At 38.6% G+C, this 19,317-nt stretch overlaps 1 protein-coding gene across 2 annotated transcripts in view; it reads right to left on the bottom strand.

Annotated features, from left to right (window-relative positions):
* The window catches only part of klhl13 (kelch-like family member 13), a 65,408-nt gene that overhangs the window by 19,602 nt on the left and 26,489 nt on the right, over window positions 1-19,317 (bottom strand). For both annotated transcript variants that reach the window (XM_062047736.1, XM_062047735.1), the window contains 4 exons: window positions 6,245-6,386; window positions 5,987-6,119; window positions 4,523-4,719; window positions 2,514-3,309 (listed from right to left, as the gene is read on the bottom strand). In XM_062047736.1, the coding sequence (XP_061903720.1) occupies window positions 2,514-3,309; window positions 4,523-4,719; window positions 5,987-6,119; window positions 6,245-6,386 (1,268 nt within the window). The remainder of the gene's footprint in view (window positions 1-2,513; window positions 3,310-4,522; window positions 4,720-5,986; window positions 6,120-6,244; window positions 6,387-19,317) is intronic.

Below are 19,317 nucleotides of genomic sequence, written 5' to 3'. Positions count from 1 at the left end.
GAGTGATGCACCAGAGAGGTTAGAGTTGACAGCAAGAGATACAGGTGAAACTCAAAAAACTTTAATATTGTGAAACTTTTTTTTTTTTATCACAGCAATTATATTTACAAGGTAAAACTAATAAATGACAGGCTCATAACATGCAACTCAACTGTCAAGCCTTCCTTTGAAACTATAATTTGGATAAATATCAGTTTAGGAAAACCTTGAATCAAAAATCTCAGAAAATTAGGGGTTTTCAAAAACTGCAAGTCATGATCATCAAAATTATAATAAATAAAGGCTTTATATATCTCACATTGCATGTAATGAGTTTCACAAATTAGTTTCACATTTGAAGTTGAATTGCTGACATGAATAAACGTTTGCATTTAATTAACATTTTTTGAGTTTCACCTGTGTGTATGTCTGTCTACCAAAGCTAAGGCTTGACTGTCCAGTTTGTTGAGACAGGAGCGGAACAAACTGAAACACATCAAACACAGCATCGGCAGCTACTCCATATTTTCAGTGAAAAAGCTTGTATCACAAAATACTCGTAATTTAAGGTACTTGTAAATTGAGGTACAAATGCACATAAATTCTGTCTCTTTTATAACAAAATCATCATAAGAAAAAAATCCAAAAATCACAGATATAACTATGCGTTAAAGGGGAACTACACTTTTATACTTGAATTTTTCACAATCCTTATGAGACAAAATAAGAAACATTTTTTCTTTGTTTTTGCAATCTAATTTGCTATAATTGGCTTGTTCTAGGTGGCTAGCAGTGCAGCTAATGGGATAAATCATGGCTGTGCAGCACTTTGGAAAACATTCTTGTTGTGTAAATGTGCTATATAAATAAAGTGAATTGGATTGGATTGAAATCAATTCTGCCTTTAAATCACTTTTAAAAAGAATCCAAAAAACGCCATAAATACTACATTTACGGTCCGTAACCTGTACAATAACCACGGTGTAGCGACATAGTTCTTGTAAGAGCAAACACTAAGGAACTCTTTTTCAGTGACTAGTCAGTGGGCACCGCTGCTGCCCACTGCTCCCCTCACCTCCCAGGAGGTGACCAAGGGGATGGGTCAAATGCAAAGGACAAATTTCACCACACCTAGTATGTGTGTGTGACAATCATTGGTACTTTACTTTACTTTACTTTAACTTCTAGTGTAGTAACACATCGCCTTTCGATGGCATGCTACAGCATTAGCCGTAAGCTTGCTTCTGCAACAGCAGCTCAATGGCTTTTGAGTTTTTAATGCACAACACAATGCGATAGGACACCAATCTGTACCGACTGAAAATATGAACAATCATATTACAGTATCTGTAAAGTATTAGCCCACATTTCATGTTTTGTATGTACACAGTTAGCTCAACAGTGTATGTACTGTTGCTGTACTAACAAGCATTACGTGCTGCATGTATCATGATCAATATTATAGTGATCTCACTCGATGGACAATTTTTGTCCGTTTAGTCAAACTGGCCGGGTACGTTTTTTTCCAATTGATTTTGAGTAAGCACAACATTTATGTCGGCATAGCTTTGCTTCAAGTTTCACATTTGCAGCGTCAAGTCATGTTGGTCTTGACTCTCTCAGCTTCAGTCTGCTCCAACGTTTTACCCTCTCTTTTGTAACAGTCAGTTCATCCTCCCTATATTCAGGTTCATAAAGAGAAGTTTTTGAATCCTCATTTGTGCAAAAATAGTCATCTTCGTCGTCTATTCCCAAGCCTGCCCTGATTAGAACACACATTTGTTTCCGGAAGTAGGAACACATTTGTTGCCGGAAGTCGGAAGTGTGTTGCTATGAGAACGGAAATAAATGCGCTGAGAAAATAAGTTCCGGTAATGCTTAAAATGACCAAAATAAGGTAAATATTGTATATATTAAATATTGTTATAATTGTGTCTATTACTACTATATATACCGGTATATATATATATATATATATATATATATATATATATATATATATATATATATATATATATACACACACACACACACACACACACACACTTGCAGTGTGTGTATAAAACGTTTGGTTTTGAAGTTTTTTCAGAGGGCTTTGAAGGATACAGTGGTGACTCCTATTAGATGCATCTTGCAAGCGTTTTTTTAATCATCTTTAGAATCTTAAAAAAAAGACGTGTGTTCTTGTCTCAAAATGATTGTGAACGATAAGCAAAATTCCAAAAAAGTGCAGTTTCCCTTTAAAATAAGCAGAATGTTGGCTTATAAATAAACTAGTAAGTAGACTAAAGCACTGTCATGCTCCTGTCAAACGGTACATGCGGCCATGATAACGACCAAATTGTCTAAAATTGAGCAAGGGACATGTTAATACAACAAAACTTGATTACCACATCAGTGTGTCTTATTAAACCACACATTCCCTCCCAGACAACTCCTTCATATTCAAGAGCCTAATCTCATGCATTATTAATCAGATCCTTTGTTGCTGCTTGATAGATGGGAGGAAAGCAAGGGGAAAGGAATAAACTCACCAAGCTCCCCAGCCGCGTTCCTTCCACCGACAGCATAGAGGTGTCCCTTGAGTGCGCTGAGGTGGAAGAAGGTACGCTTCTCATTAAGGCACGCCACCTGCATCCACTTGTTATAGCGGGGGTCGTAGCGGAACACTGTGTCCACTGCCGTCTTGCCTTTGGTGTCATAGTTGCTTTGGCCCCCCACCACATAGAGGAAGTTTCCGATGACCGCAATGCCGTGCTGGTAGCGAGGCGCGTCCATAGGTGCAAGCGCCTTCCATTCGTGAGCCTTCTCGTCAAACAGACGCAGCTCCTTGCTCACCACAAGCTGTTGCCGCAAGACGCCGCCCAGCGTGACTAGGTGGGCGCTGTCTGAGCGGATGGCTGTCCGTTCTGACTGCATGACTGGCTGCATGAAGGGCATCATTTGGTAGTTGCTAGCTTCCAGGAGAAGGTTGACGCACGTGTTGTCAGTGCGCATGAAGTCCACTGTCTGTACATGATTGATGAGCTCCTGCGGGTTCATGAGGGGGAAGCGGATGTTCTTCATGAGCTTTGAGGCATAGTCCATGCGACTGTCTTCATAGCGTAGCCAGCGGCAGGCAGCCTTGAAGAGGTCCAACTCAGTGCAGTGCTTTAAGCTGTTGCTGGACAGCACAAAAGCTAAGCGTTCAAACGGCAGCTTTACAAATTCGCCGGTGCCCAAAAGCGAGGGAAAGTTTTTCAGTATGAAATTGTTGACATATTTGTCCACCTCAGTGAGGTTATACGTGTTAGCAATGCGGCCAACCTCGACACAGTTGTCAAGGGAAACCTGCAAGGATGGTGAAAAAAATAACCTGTTAAGCCTCAAGCAATGTTGACACTAAAGTTTTAAGGGCCGAAATTTGGAATTAATAACATTTGCCATTATGGAATTTATACCAAGCGAAAGAAAGTAAATGTATGATTTTATTTTGAACTTAATGGATTTAATGGCCAGCAGTTTGTTTTTGTTTTTTTAAACAAAACTACAATAATTAAGTAATTTAATTTAAAGTGTCCTGGGCTCGGATTCTTTCTGTGTGGAGTTTGCATGTTCTCCCCGTGATTGCGTGGGTTCCCTCCGTGCCCTCCGGCTTCCTCCCACCTCCAAAGACATGCACCTGGGGATAGGTTGATTGGCAACACTAAATTGGCCCTAGTGTGTGAATGTGAGTGTGAATGTTGTCTGTCTATCTGTGTTGGTCCTGCGATGAGGTGGCGACTTGTCCAGGGTGTACCCTGCCTTCTGCCCAAATGCAGCTGGGATAGGCTCCAAAACCCCTGCGACTCCGAGAAGGACAAGCGGAAGAAAATGGATGAATCGATGGATTTTAAAAACTTCTTAAAAAGTTAAGACAAATAGTAAAACGTACACTAGGTCTATTCGACCAAATAGTTACGGGGGTTACATTTCAAGAATGCTGAAGACCGAGGGCACAGATTCTAGCTTAACTTATATTTTATTTTTCACTTGTTATTTTATTCCTCTGGAAAGTGAACATTTATTTTTGGTCTATTTTTATTGTCAGAGCTACAAATTTCAGAACCAATACGCCCTAATATGCAAAACAAAAGTGCCCACTGCCGTGAGGAGGTTGGAATGTCAATGCAAGAATCTGCCATACAATAAAAGTTTGACCTCACCAAACGGCTACACAAGCGATGTGTTTACGTTGGTCCAGGTTCCTCTTTTCAAAAGGAGCGCTCTGCTGTTTATTAATGGACCTACTGCAAAAATGTTAGTCAAAAATAATTTATAAGACAGCGCTCTAGTGTTTTAGGAATCTGCTGCAAAATGTTAGTCACCCTTAAGGTTAAACTAAACTCAGGAACAGGTCTGATGTCATTCCCGGGCCAGATTAGGCCTGCGGGCCGCCAGTTGAATAGCTGCGACGTATACTGTTTGACTCCCGTGTCGGATGCCATATAAGTGAACACAGATAATACGGTGTAGTGACTTCTTGGTGTAATTAGTGAAAATGTGTGCGTATGTGTCCGCTTACCCCAGAAATTAAAAAGACCTTGCAGAAATCCAACACAGGAAGGATTTGTAAGAAACTGGCTGCCTCTAGCGTGTCTTGCAGATTCTCCATGTTGAGCGACAACTTGGCTGTGTAGATGAAGTCGATGATTTTCTTCAGGCCTATTCTGTTAACTCCGTGGAGCTTGATGCACATTAAATCCTGTTCTTTCATTCCACCTGCATCAGGGTAAAGGAGGATAAGGAAAAAAAGTGGATGCGTCACACTTGGTAGTACTAATATATAAGCTTATTCGACTGCCAAGTCTGTATCTGTATTTATAGTTTATGATATCAAAACTTCAAGCATGAAAGATACATTAAAGAGTTGAACAAATCCAATTCCAAAGAATTAGATTTTGTGTCAGTGTTCATATTACCATTAAAACATTTGTAATTTCTGTAAGTTAAAGGTATTCCCAATTCAAGGCAGTGCTTTATAAAACATAAGGGCAATTTTGAGTATATTTACAGTTAAAAAAAAAGTTAAACAATGAATTAGAAATGTCTTTCAGTATAATGCTCGGCAATAAACACAAGAGAAACAAAGAAATGTAAACTTTTATAAAGTAGGCATGTATTCCTAATCATACTTTCTGGTATGATTTGAATTTGGTACAAAGGCATACCGATTCCTCACAAGGTACACATTAAAAATGACGACTAGTAAGTGTAGGCGTAGCGTAGCCCCGCCTTTGGTTAGTGGGAGTAATGGCTGACGACAATGTTCAGAGACACACTTCCATCATCAAACTCTCCTGTTTTTGAACATTTTGCCTTTACAGTAAAACACGTAAACAGACAAAGAAAAGTGAATAAAAATATAGCTTCATTACATTAAAGATTGGATTGGATACGTTGGTTGGTTTTATCATCTTACATGCACAAAATGTATCAAAGTTGCTCTCAAAATAATTCAAATTTTCTGTATGACGTGTTATTTTTATTATTTCTTTGAGGATTGTATTTATTGTAGAATTATTGGCCGGCAGTCTGCATTTTTTAGGTTTCATCCTGAAAATCATTTAAGCAGTTTTGTGTCTAGGTTAACGAGTTTATGTATTGGAATTTTGTTTCCTTACTGTACCAAAAATGCTATACATACGAACCGTAATTGTGGTGTACCGTTACACCGAGTACAAATTCTTCTTTACTTCCGCTAACATGGTATGATGATGTCAGCTCATTGATATTACCATTGTTAGTTGGGTGTCAGATTCTCGTAATACTGAATGACTTAAGCATAAGGTCATTCTCAGTAGAACAAATAATAATGACATAAATAGGAAGGTGTTAAAGCATGGATGTGTTTATGAATACATTTGAACAGTGTTTTACCTGACAAATTTATTTTTTGAATCATTGCTGCACAACCCACGCACAAATTATACCAGAAAGACAAAGGAGGACCAAGTGTTACAGGCTGTATGAGGCTTTTTAGACCCACCTGTGAACATGGCTTTGAAATAGTCGGAAGAGGAGGCCATCATGGCTCGGTGTACAGGGAAAGCTTCATCACCATCACCAGCCACCAGTGTGACATCACAAAGCAAACCCTCTATCCTCAGCTGGTCGAATCCCTATGACAGCAAAGTATTATCTGTGTCAATAGATTATTCCTGTGCAACGAACCATTTTAGCTAACACAAATCATAAAGTATAGCATAGCGGACTCTTAAATGGATGAAAAGATTCATATTCTCACCTGAAGAACCACTGAGCTGTGTGTGTTGCTTGTGAAAAAACGTGTGTTTCCAGTCTTTGATGCCTGCAGGTGAGCACAGATGCCCATATCACCATACCCCAAAGCAACTTTCATGTGAGCGTCGTCGTCCTCTACGAGGGATCTATTTAAAAAAAGAGATGTATATTTAAAAAATGTTTCAGTCTACAGTAATTCTGTTTGCAACAGTACAGTTTGGAATGGTAAGTCATATGCCGATAGCTGTATCCACTATGTAAATGAAAAAAGAAGAACATTTGTGCACATAAATGTAAACAATGCAAACGTTTCCAAAAATAATTTAATCTCGACCAACCAACGATCTGAAGAACATCGTTATAGAAAAAAATCATCCCATGTGTTGATGACTGAGCCTCTGTACCCTTTTTTAATTGAGTAAAACCTAACAATAACCCACAATGGGGCAAAAAGAAAGTTGTGAGTTGTAGCTTACTGCTATAAGATTGTGGGTCACGACAGTGTGTTGTGCCGTCAAACAGTGTCCAGCGCATAGGTCTCAAACCTTTTTTTCTCCTGAGGGGTACTTTTACAAAATGAAAATTGCTGCGAGTTACTTATTTTTGTAACATTTATTTCTATAGGTTATTTCAACCCAAACAAATGGAAAAATAAGCTTGTTTTTCCGAAAAATTAACAAATGTTTGCATCCACAACTCACATTTTGTGTTAAAAATTGTGTTCAACAATCTTGCATTTCTTTCTTTATTTTAGAGGGGTGTTTAAATCCCAGTTAGAGCTACAGTACTTTTACAAAAAAAGGATTGCGTTTTTTTAACGACTGGCAACATTTACATTGTACTTTAATTAGGAAGCAGATGTGAAAGCAGTGCAGCCAACGTCTTTATGCTATTTTCTTGTAATTTTTCATTAAATAGAGGCATAATGTCTGAATTGGAGTTAAACAAATACTGAGAGTTTTAGCATATATTCTTTGACCCTTTGGTGAGCTACTTAAAATCCCCTGGAGAGCTACCGTTAGCTCACAAGCTATTGGTTAAAGACCCCTTGTCTAGCACATACATGTGATTGCAACAGTTTATGCATGTGAACAAAGTTGTGTGAGCACACAATCACTTGTCTTTGCGTTCGTTCTTGGATACTACACGACTGTCAGCACTTTAAGAAGGTGAGGAATTCAAGAACAAAATTGTATCTAACAAGAGTCTTCAATCAAGGTAAACGTGCAGTTCAATGTTCATTTATCCATATAATTTGCCATTCATTGTATTTGGCATTGTTTTCTGCAAGTAAAACAATAATTATTTTTTACAAAAGATGTTTTGGGTTAATATTTGTGGGTGTCTGAAACGGATTAAACAGATTTATATTATTTTTCAGGAAAAATTGCTCTGGTTTTTGTACTGTTTGATATTCGTCTGACGTTTTGTTTAGGGTACCACTGTATATAGTCTAATTAGAGTTTTAAAAGCACCTTTTATTGGTGGGTTACTTGATATTGTGACAATTATGTTTGGAAACTATGGAGCATCTGTAAAAATTGTGCGGAGTTGAGTCTTTCTCAGATTATCCAGCAGAAGAGTATAATTCCATACTTGTCTCAGAAGAACAGTGAAAGCTACATCTCTCTGAGACGCGGCAAAATGGGAAATATAAAAATGGTCGCATTGGCAGGTAGGTCAGTATGTCCACAGAAAGTGCGAAATTTGGTATTCCTGGCAAAAGTTAGATGGCTTTGATCAATAATTCTTTTTTTATCTTTTTATAAAGGTCAAAATGCAAATACCCCTGATATTTGTGGTTCATTGTAAATAGGATCTGATTCTTAACCTTCAGTTGACCTTTCTACTTGGAAATAAGTGATGACGGCACAAAGACAAAACAAGATAAAAAATAAATAAAAAAACATTTAACGTATTCATAATTCTTGGATGATGACCCAATTCCATTTGGAAAATGTGAAAAGCATTTCCATGCCCCTATATGGAGAAGCTGTTAAGGATGAATGGCCCCTGTGGCCTCTTGTTTGGTGCCAAAACCAGAACCAGCTTTGCAGTTTTTCCATGTTGTTTGCGCCATCCAAAAAGACATCTGCATTGCAGGTTGTAATAAACACTGTGGTACCTGTGGCCGTGAACACATTGTCAGGACAAGAAAAAGAAAAGAAACATGACAGAAAACAGAAAGCCTTTTCCAAAAATAGCTAATAACAAAAATAGAGAGAAGAATTTTTAATGATCCATGTGACTTCCTTAGCTCAGGAGCTGCTCCCCGGAGGCTGCCTCATTGTGCTCTCTTTTAACACGTAGCGACATTTTTGTGTCTAGACTAGGGCAAGACACTAATGAGTGCAAAGTGCAGAGCTGTGTGATGCATCATCTCTCAGCTGGAAAAAAATTATTACACAACTCGGCTACACAACACTAATATTAGAATGATTAAGCATATTGTTCCTAGAGACATCAATAATTGGGAGAATACAAAAGTTCAAATTATCATAGAAAAATTATTCCACAACATCACGCACCCACACGCAGTGCTAAAATTGGGATATAAAACTAGTCATTTAGTAAGGGTGTAATTAATCAGAACAAACGTTTAAAAGATGACATTCAGTTGCATTTTGATGTGGATTCATTTGTATAGATAGAGCTACACTTTGTAGGCCAATAATTTAATTAGCAAGCTAAACATCTGTTATTGAATCTCAAACAGCAATGCAGAGCTGCCAAGCCTCACGCTATGAGCGTGAGGGTCACATAATTTAACCCATTCTAATGCCACACTTGACATTTCTCACACTAATATATCCCCATTCACTACTCTATATTTATTTTTTTCATTATAATACAATTTTTTCCTCGCCACTTGGCGTAGTTAGAGTAACTGATTGACTGACCAAAATAACCAATCCCAGACCATTCTTTAAGTATGTGTGCCTAAATCTAGCCAACCACAGCATGCACCACTCAACAAATCTAGCGACTTTTTCAGATGTTGTGGAGACATGAAAGCGCGTATCACTCTAATATCCCCAACGTAGGCAAGGCAAGGCAAGGCAACTTTATTTGTATAGCGCTTTTCATACACAAGGCAAACTCAAAGTGCTTCACAGACAACAAAGTGAAATGAAAGAAAATAAAAGCAAAATTAAAATGCAGACAATAAAAATAAAAACAGTGCAGACGTTAAAAGTTAAAAGATTAAAAGATTTAACTGAAAGCTAAGGTGAACATAAAAGTCTTCAGTCTAGTTTTAAAAGTAGTCAGAGTTGGGGAAAGTCTCACATCTTCAGGAAGTTTATTCCAGCTATTTGTTGCATAGTGACTGAATGATGCTCTCCCTTGATTTGAGTTTACTCTTGGAACCGCTAACAGATTGGTCTCAGAAGATCTTAGTGATCTAGAGGGCTTATATAGTGGGAGCATATCAGTAATATACTTTGGCCCTAGACCATATTGGGTTTTATATGTGAGCAGGAGGATTTTGAAATCAATTCTCTGATGTACAGGGAGCCAATGTAAGGATTTAAGAATTGGTGTAATGTGCTCACATTTTTTGGTGTTTGTTAGAACTCTAGCAGCAGCGTTCTGAACAAGCTGTAGCTGCCTGACAGTTTTTTTGGGAAGACCTGCAAGGAGACCATTACAATAGTCTAGCCTACTGGTAATAAAGGCATGTACAAGTTTTTCAAAGTCTTGAGCTGACATGAGCCCTCTAAGTCATTTTTGAGGTGATAGTAGGCCGATTTTGTTACTGATTTGATGTGACTGTCGAAATGTAAATTAGAATCTAAAATAACCCCGAGATTTCTGGCTTTATTTGAGGTTTTCAGGGACAGTGATTGAAACGTACAAGCGAAACCTTTTGACCTGTCTACTAAATGTCTGCTCTTAGACAACTTGTACTGAAAACCCATTTTGTTGTACTTTTAAATGCAATGACAAAGTTCCATTCCATTCCAGCCATAGTAGAGAGGAGACACACACCCACTCTGCAAAGCTGTCGTGATTTCTGCCCTTGTTTATGTAAACGTGAAATGTAAGTGTAAATGTTTCATTATAGTCACGCTTCAAATAAAAACAAATCCATCGTTCAAGGTAATGAACCAGTCAATAGATTTGGTTAGTTCGTGAATATCACAACCCTTCAGTCTTTTGATTAAATTTGATACTCTAACATTTAGTAATATAGAAAAAAGAAAAAGACAACTAAGAATCAACAGAAGAAAATTTATTTAGTTATCATAATGTGCATTTTTAACTTACTTTTTTTTTTATTGCACTCTCCTACAGCATCCATTGTAATCAATTATGGAAATGAGGCAATGATGTCATCTATCAAACTTCTAGCAATTTTTATGATAGTCAATACGTTTTGGTAACATTAGAAGATCAAGAGAGCTCAGAAGAGATTTAGGACAGTGAGGACCGAGATGTAGAAGAGATACCAATTGAGAACACAGATGCAGTGGATGATAAAGAAGAGCCAGCAGACTTCTTCCAACAGTGGAGTTCTGGTTAATTAAGAGTAGCATTAAGACACCACAGTGCAGTGAGAGCTGCTGAAAGTGAGGAAATCAGTCTTAAAAGGGGAACTGCACCTTTCTTTAAAAATGTTGCCTATCGTTCACAATCATTATGAGAGACATGACACCACAGTGCAGTGAGAGCTGCTGAAAGTGAGGAAATCAGTCTTAAAAGGGGAACTGCACCTTTCTTTAAAAATGTTGCCTATTGTTCACAATCATTATGAGAGACATGACAATGGATGTTATTTTTTTAATGCATTCTAAATATTACATAAATGCGATCAAAAGTCCGCTAACAATGGTGCACATGGGAGCCGTTCAATTCTGCCTATAAAGCCCGTAAAAACACCTCCATTAGGATTAGGGCATATTAATAATAACATTTCATATTTACGTATTTTGATAATTTTAAGCATACGCAGCACATTAATTTAAAAAACGCATGATGTTAGTTTTCTTCATCACTGATTTCTGCTCTCTGCAGACTTCATGAGAGCCAACAAACATAACAAAACATTACTTACCGTACAAGGTCTGCTGTCATTAGGATGCCGACTGCTAGGATGTTCATATTCCCATTTAGATGAAGAATGTCTCATAATCCTCGTGAAGAAACAGGGTGAGGCGCGGGGGGGTTTTCATGTTATCGCCAGTTCCAGGTTCTAAATGGCTGTCAAAGTGTCCAAACTTGTCGGATTATATCCTGAGCCACATACTTTCCACGTCAGATGCATAATTTATGATCTACAATGAACTTTCAAGGAGCAGGGAAGCGAAGAAACAGACCACTCGATGATGTAAACATACGGACACACGGTAGTGATCACAGCGCCACTATAAATAGTTAGTCTGCATAATCACTAAAACTTGGTCAATATTCAAGACACAAAATGTAAATGGAGCATTGATGGAGCTTTTTGAATGGTTATTTATTGGATTTTATGGGCAGAATACAGGACCTCCCATTGGCTCTGCTGTAAGCAAACATTTACGTTTACTTGATATTTACAATGCATTTTTTTTAAATCCATCCGTCGTCATGTCTTTCATAGTTATTGTGAACGATAGGCAAAATAAAATAAAAAGTGTAGTTCTCCTCTAAGGTAAAAATCTACGTAACAGGCCAAATCGGTGTTAAAGGCCAACATTTTTTTGAATGCATTATGTCACTCAAGTCTCATTCTTGTCATTTTCTGAAATTTGTCAGCCCTGACAATGGAAAAATATTGCCACGTGGCTCCTGTAGAAAGACAGGCAGTATTTTTAAGCAAGAAAGGCAATGATAGACTCAGTTTAACACCAGGAGGAATCCCTTACAACGGACCACAAAGTGGTGATTTAATCACACCTTCAGTGACGACAAAGATGAGAAATTATTACAGCTAGTCTTCGTTGGATGGGATGATAGATTTGTCAGAGGCATCCTAAACTTTAAAGGATTTGGTTTTAAGGCCTTGTTTTGATTTAAAAAAAAATATTGTTTTATAAAAACGTCTGGCACAGTTTAGCCGTGAATCTCACTTTTTAAAAAGGCCTTTGAGCGGGCAGAATTTGTCAGATGTAGCACACTAATGTTTTTTGGTAAGGGAGTATTTACACAATGAGGTAACTCTCAGTCCCTCAGTGAATGGGGACAATTTTCCAAGCATATTCCCCTGTGCTTTGTGCAAACTGTGTTTAAGATTTAAGATTTGTCATACTACAAAGCCTCTCCAGGCTATAAAATATTCTACAGGATGTTTTCAGAATATATAGATCGTCCTGTTTGATTAGGAGATTTACACACACATATTGTATACACAATTGTATACATGTATGTATACATTTGTGGTCAAAAGTTTACATACACTTGTGAAGGACATAATGTCATGGCTGTCTTGAGTTTCCAATAATTTCTACAACTCTTATTTTTTTGTGATAAAGTGATTGGAGCACATACTTGTTGGTCACAAAAAAAATTCATGAAGTTTGGTTCTTTTAAGAATTTATTATGAGTCTACTGAAAATGTGACCAAATCTGCTTGGTCAAAAGTATACATACAGCAACATACATTATCAATTTTGGTGATGAAGAAAAGTTACAATCAAATCAAATTAGCTTCATGGCATGGCCTCTTAAAGGCCTACTGAAACCCACTACTACCGACCACGCAGTCTGATTTATACAGTTTATACATCAATGATGAAATCTTAACATTGCAACACATGCCAATACGGCCGGGTTAACTTATAAAGTGCAATTTTAGATTTCCCGCCACACTTCCGGTTGAAAACGTCTAGATATGATGACGTATGCGCGTGACGTAAACGGTTGATACGGAAATATTGGTACCCCATTGAATACAATACAAAAAAGCCCTGTTTTCATTTCAAAATTCCACAGTATTCTGGACATCTGTGTTGGTGAATCTTTTGCAATTTGTTTAATGAACAATGGAGACTGCAAAGAAGAAAGTTGTAGGTGGGATCGGTGTATTAGCGGCGGACTACAGCAACACAGCCAGGAGGACAGAGATGGATAGCAGACGCGCTAGCCGCCGAACTCACCTTAACTTCCTCCGTCTCGCCGACCGCATCTGTGATTTGGTGAAGTCCTTCGTCGCACCGTCGATCGCTGGAACGCAGGTGAGCACGGGTGTTGATGAGCAGATGAGGGCTGGCTGGCGTAGGTGGATAGCTAATGTTTTTAGCATAGCTCTGTGAGGTCCGGTTGCTAAGTTAGCTTCAATGGCGTCGTTAGCAACAGCATTGTTAACCTTCGCCAGGCTGGAAAGCATTAAACGTGTATTTACATGTCCGTGGTTTAATAGTATTGTTGATCTTCTGTCTATCCTTCCAGTCAGGGATTTATTTATTTTGTTTCTATCTGCATTTGAGCCCGATGCTATCACGTTAGCTCAGTAGCTAAAGAGCTTCGCCGATGTATTGTTGTGGGGATAAAAGTCACTGTGAATGTCCATTTCGCGTTCTCGACTCTCATTTTCAAGAGGATATAGTATCCGAGGTGGTTTAAAGTACAAATCCGTGATCCACAATAGAAACAGGAGAGAGTGTGGAATCCAATGAGCCAGCTTGTACCTAAGTTACGGTCAGAGCGAAAAAAGATATGTCTTGCACTGCATTCTAGTCCTTCACTCTAATGTTCCTCATCCACAAATCTTTCATCCTCGCTCAAATTAATGGGGTAATCGTCGCTTTCTCGGTCCGAATCGCTCTAGCTCAAGGCTTTTTTTATCAGCGACCAAAAGTTGCAACTTTATCGTCGATGTTCTCTACTCAATCCTTTCAGCAAAAATATGGCAATATCGCGAAATGATCAAGTATGACACGTAGAATGGATCTGTTATCCCCGTTTAAATTTTTTTTTTTAATTTCAGTAGGCCTTTAACTTCATGTGTGTGATTATGATTGACAACACCTGCTGACTTCTCTGAGCCCATTTAAATAGGACTCATGTGATGCAGTCATTACACTCGGTTACAAACACGACAATGGGAAAGTCAAAGGAACTCAGCACCAAAACGCAGGTCTGCAATGAATTGGAGTGTTTTGCATCGCCATGGACTGAGAGGCTACCATGCAAAAAGGAAGCCCTTGCTCCAGAAGCGACACCTTAAGGCTCATCTAAAGTTTGCTGCTGATCACATGGACAAAGATAAGACCTTCTGGAGGAAAGTTCTGTGGTCAGATGAAACAAAAATTTAGCTGTTTGGCCCCAATACCCAGCAATATGTTTGGAGGAGAAAAGGTGAGGCCTTTAATAAAGGAAAACCATCCATACCGTCAAGCATGGTGGTGGTAGTATTATGCTCTGGGCCTGTTTTGCTGCCAATGGAACTGGTGTTTTACAGAGAGTAAATGGGACAATGAAAAAGGAGGATTACCTCCAAATTTTTCAGGACAACCTAAAATCATCAGCCCGGAGGTTGGGTTTTGGGCGCAGTTGGGTGTTCCAACAGGACAATGACCCCAAACACACGTCAAAAGTGGTAAAGGAATGGCTAAATCAGGCTACAATTAAGGTTTTCGAATGGCCTTCCCAAAGTCCTAACTTAAACCCCATTGAGAACAAGTGGACAATGCTAAAATAACAAGTCCATGTAAGAAAACCAACACATTTAGCTAAACTGCACCAATTTTGTCAAGAGGAGTGGTCAAAAATTCAACCAGAAGCTTGCCAAAAGCTTGTGGATGGCTACCAAAAGCGCCTTATTGCAGTGAAACTTGCCAGGGGACATGTAACTAAATATTAACATTGCTGTATGTATACTTTTGACCCAGCAGATTTGGTCACATTTTACATAGACCCATAATAAAATCATAAAAGAACCAAACTTAATGAATGTTTTTTGTGACAAACAAGTGCCGATATGTGCTCCAATCACTTTATCACAAAAAAATAAGAGTTGTAGAAATGATTGGAAACTCAAGACCGCCATGACATTATGTTCTTTACAAGTGTATGTCAACTTTTGACCACGACTATACATATTCAGTCATGGCCGAAAATATTGGCAACCTTGGAACAACATAACCTCCCCCTCCCCAAAAAAAAACTAAAATCTGATATTATTTTACACAGAACTCCAAAATGGACTGAACAAAATTATTGACATCCTCAACTTAATATTTGGTAGCCCACCCTTTGTAAAAAATAACTGAAATCAATCGCTTCCTGTAACTATCAATGACTTTCTTACACCTTGCTACTGGAATTTTGGAACAGTCTTCTTTTGCAAACTGCTTCAGGTCTCTCAGATTTCAAGGGTGCCTTCTCCCAACTGCAGTTTTTAGATCTCTACACAGATGTTCTATAGGATTTAGATCTGGACTCATTGATGGCCACTTCAGAACTCTGCAGCGCTTTGTCTTAAGCCATTTTTGTTTGCTTTTTGAAGTATGCTTTGGGTCGTTTTCCTGCTGGAAGACCCATAACCTCTGACGGAGACCCAGCTTTCTGACACTGGGCCCTACATTATGCCCCAAAATTATTTGGTAGTCCTCAGATTTTAATGATGACATGCACAGTCAAGGCATCCGGTACCAGAAGCAGCAAAGCAACCCCAAAACATCAGTGAACCTCCACCATGTTTGACTGTAGGATGGTGTTCTTTTCTTTGAAGGCCTCATTTTGTTTTCTGTAAACAGTGTGATGAAGTGCTTTACCAAAAAGCTCCACTTTAGTCTCATCTGTCCACAGGACATTCTCCCAGAAGGATTTTGGCTTCCTCAGGTAAGTTTTTGCAAACTCCAGTCTTGCTTTTTTATGTCTCTGTGTCAGCAGCGTGGTCCTCCTGGGTCTTCTACCATAGCGTCCTTTTTCATTGAGATGTGGACGGATAGTGCAAGCTGACACTAATGTACCCTGTGTCTGCAGGTCAGCTTGAATTTGTTTGAAAGTGGATCGAGGTTCTTTATCCACAATTATAACAATCCTTCGTTGCAGTCTTTCATAAATTTTTCTTTTCCGTCCACGTCCAGGGAGCTTAGTTTAGTGCCATGGGCTTTAAACTTCTTGATGACATTGCGCACAGTAGACACAGGAACATTTAGATCTCTGGAGATGGACTTGTAGCCTAGAGAATGTCCATGCTTTTCTACAATCCTGGTTCTCAAATCTTCTGAGAGTTATTTGCTCTTCTTTCTTTTCTCCATGCTCAGTGTGGTACACACAACTGGCTGCAAGTGTGATTTCTATATTGCCAGCACCTGTTACTTGCTACAGGTGAGTTTAATTACAAATTAAAGGAGTATCACATGCTTAGAATACAACAATTTCTTACAATTTTGAAAAAGGTGCCAATAATTTTGTCCAGTCCATTTTTGGAATTATGAGTAAAATAATATCAGATTTGGCTTTTTTGTGTGGTTTTTTTTGTGTTGTTCCATTACAAACAAAATAAATAAACATGTGAATACCAAAGCATTTATAACTTCAACAATTTTCTGCGAGAAGTGGTGCATTATCTAACAGAAATGTGAAAGGGATTGATAAGGTTAAACTGAGGTACAGCGAAACGCACAATTGTAAATGTTCCATATTAATTATTATAAGAATAAGAAATAGACCAAATTATGCTGGGTAAAAATTGCATGTATAGTCAGTACATTGCATAAGATTACGAAGGTCCTAGGTTCGATCCTGCGCTCGGGATCTTTCTGTGTGGAGTTTGCATGTTCTATCGTGACTGCGTGGGTTCCCTCCGGGTACTCCGGCTTCCTCCCACCTCCAAAAAACATGCACCTGGGGATAGGTTGATTGGCAACACTAAATTGGCCCTAGTGTGTGAATGAGAGTGTGAATGTTGTCTGTCTATCTGTGTTGGCCCTGCGATGAGGTGGCGACTTGTCCAGGGTGTATCCTGCCTTCCGCCCCAATGCAGCTGATATAGGCTCCAGCAGCCCCCGCGACCCCGAAAGGGACAAGCGGTAGAAGATGGATGGATGGATGGATTGTTAACATCATAGGTTTAAACTCTCTTCACTTGCCATACATCAAAAAAGGTTGAGTATGATTTTTTTCACCCATATACCCATAGTTTTATTGTATTTTGGTGAACTTCTTTTTACACTTGTTTAAAACATTGCCTGTACAGTTAATAGAGGTTTGACTGACAACAGTGTGACTCTTTGACAGCTTAATACTAAATTTTGAAATATGGACAAATTGTACATCAATTGGCATCCCGGAAAAAAATGGGCCTGACCTTTAAGGCTGCGTATGTGCGAATTAGTACTGTCAAATTAGGAGCATGTGATAGCTAAACATTGTGACAACCAAGCGTGTTGACATTTGTTTCACATTGTAACAAGAACTACAGAAAAAATAAGTCTAATTGAAATTTGGCAAAAGCAGACACAGAAAAGAGACAAAGCTCATAGTCACTAGTACTACCAGAAATATCTCATCAGGTATTTATGTGTACTGGTTACGTCTGGGTAATTTCACACAGGGTGGCAAAAACTAGCAGGACAACAACAACACCATCAATTCTCAACACACTGTGGTCACAATCACAAAGGACATACAACACAGGCACTGGACAGCTACATTTACCCTGTCAGATGGTAAGTCGGACAGGCAGCGAGCAGAGAGTGGGTTGTCCACACCACAAAGGAGTGTTGGTGGCTGCCGGAACGAAACAAAGAAGACAACATCTACAGCATCCCACATGAGAGAGACGGTAACTGTTACAGAAAATTATTAGAAAATAATTAATGATGTACTCATTATAGAATTATAAATATGTTTGCTACCACAATATTTCAGTGTTGAAATGAGAAGGCATCTATAAGTCAGACTGCAAGGACAGGACTTGACCTTTATTTACCAATCTAGATTTTACGAATGAACAGGGATTTAAAGAGACCATTAAAAAGCATCAGGGGAAATGAGTAAAGAGGGAATGAAAGTGGCAGTTTATCAAATCCCTTCCTGTCAGTGGAAAGCTTAAAACATCCTTCTACCAGGGACAGTTTAAGAAGCTAAAGTCAACTTGGCTTTTCCTCGACATGACAGTGGCTCTTGAAAGATTTATAAGAATAGCTTTGCAGTCTTAGTCTCAGTTGGGAACCAATAGAAACCTCATGAAATCATTTATTTCAGGGTTGTGAGCATCTGACAGACAATGCTGTGGTCCGTAAACTTAACCCGCCCATGGGACGTGTATGGTGCTTTTGATGAATGCTTCACGTTTTTCAAGGGCGTATGCAAACACTCCTTACGTCTGACAACACCGTAAGGAAAAGCATGACATTTTGCTTAAAAATACAATGATTTTTGGATTGGGGTTAGTGATAAAATCATTGCAGTCAGGAATAGGTATCTGTCTACAGCAGTGGTATACAATTTGCTAATCAATAGAATCATTTTGCCCCGTCTTTCACTAAACAAAAATAAGCACATAATAAAGTTAACTTGTTATGACAAATTTCTAATTTAACTAGTTTTAGGCTATTTTTTAAATATATTTTACCGGCTAAGGAATCTGTCCATACAGAATTAAACTTCATTCTTCCTTTTTAGATGTTTCTTTTATGTATGTATTAATGGCGGGTCTGCCACCCATGTCGCACACTCAAGATGACACATTCACGGTCTCAAACACTTGCTAATTATGGAACACTTTATAATAATTTTCGCCATTTTGGTGTTAAAAAATGTCGTCCAAGGGAGCCACAAGCAGCTACGAAGCCGCGGGTTGCAAACCCCGATCCAGAGAAATGTGAGAAATAGAAGCGTCACAAAATGGCGTAACCAGCAACATATTTGACGCGTTTGCTGTGTCAAACTCAGACCTAAAATCTTTCTGTTAAGGATGTAAGTATTTACTAAGTAAAAGCTATTTTTAAAATAACTTAAAGCACAGATTCCCCCCGCGACCCCGAGAGGGACAAGTGGTGGAAAATGGATGGATGGATATCCCATAGTGGATCTTTTTGGATTTTGTCGAAAAATGTGCAACATTATCTCATGGTTTTAAACCTTATTTAAAAACGAAACATGTTTTTAAGTTATTGACCTGCGAAGTTGGTTTAATTACAT

The sequence above is a fragment of the Entelurus aequoreus genome, linkage group LG05 (assembly GCF_033978785.1).
Source record: "Entelurus aequoreus isolate RoL-2023_Sb linkage group LG05, RoL_Eaeq_v1.1, whole genome shotgun sequence".
Lineage (NCBI taxonomy): Eukaryota > Metazoa > Chordata > Actinopteri > Syngnathiformes > Syngnathidae > Entelurus > Entelurus aequoreus.
This window is presented reverse-complemented; position numbering and strand designations above follow the sequence as displayed.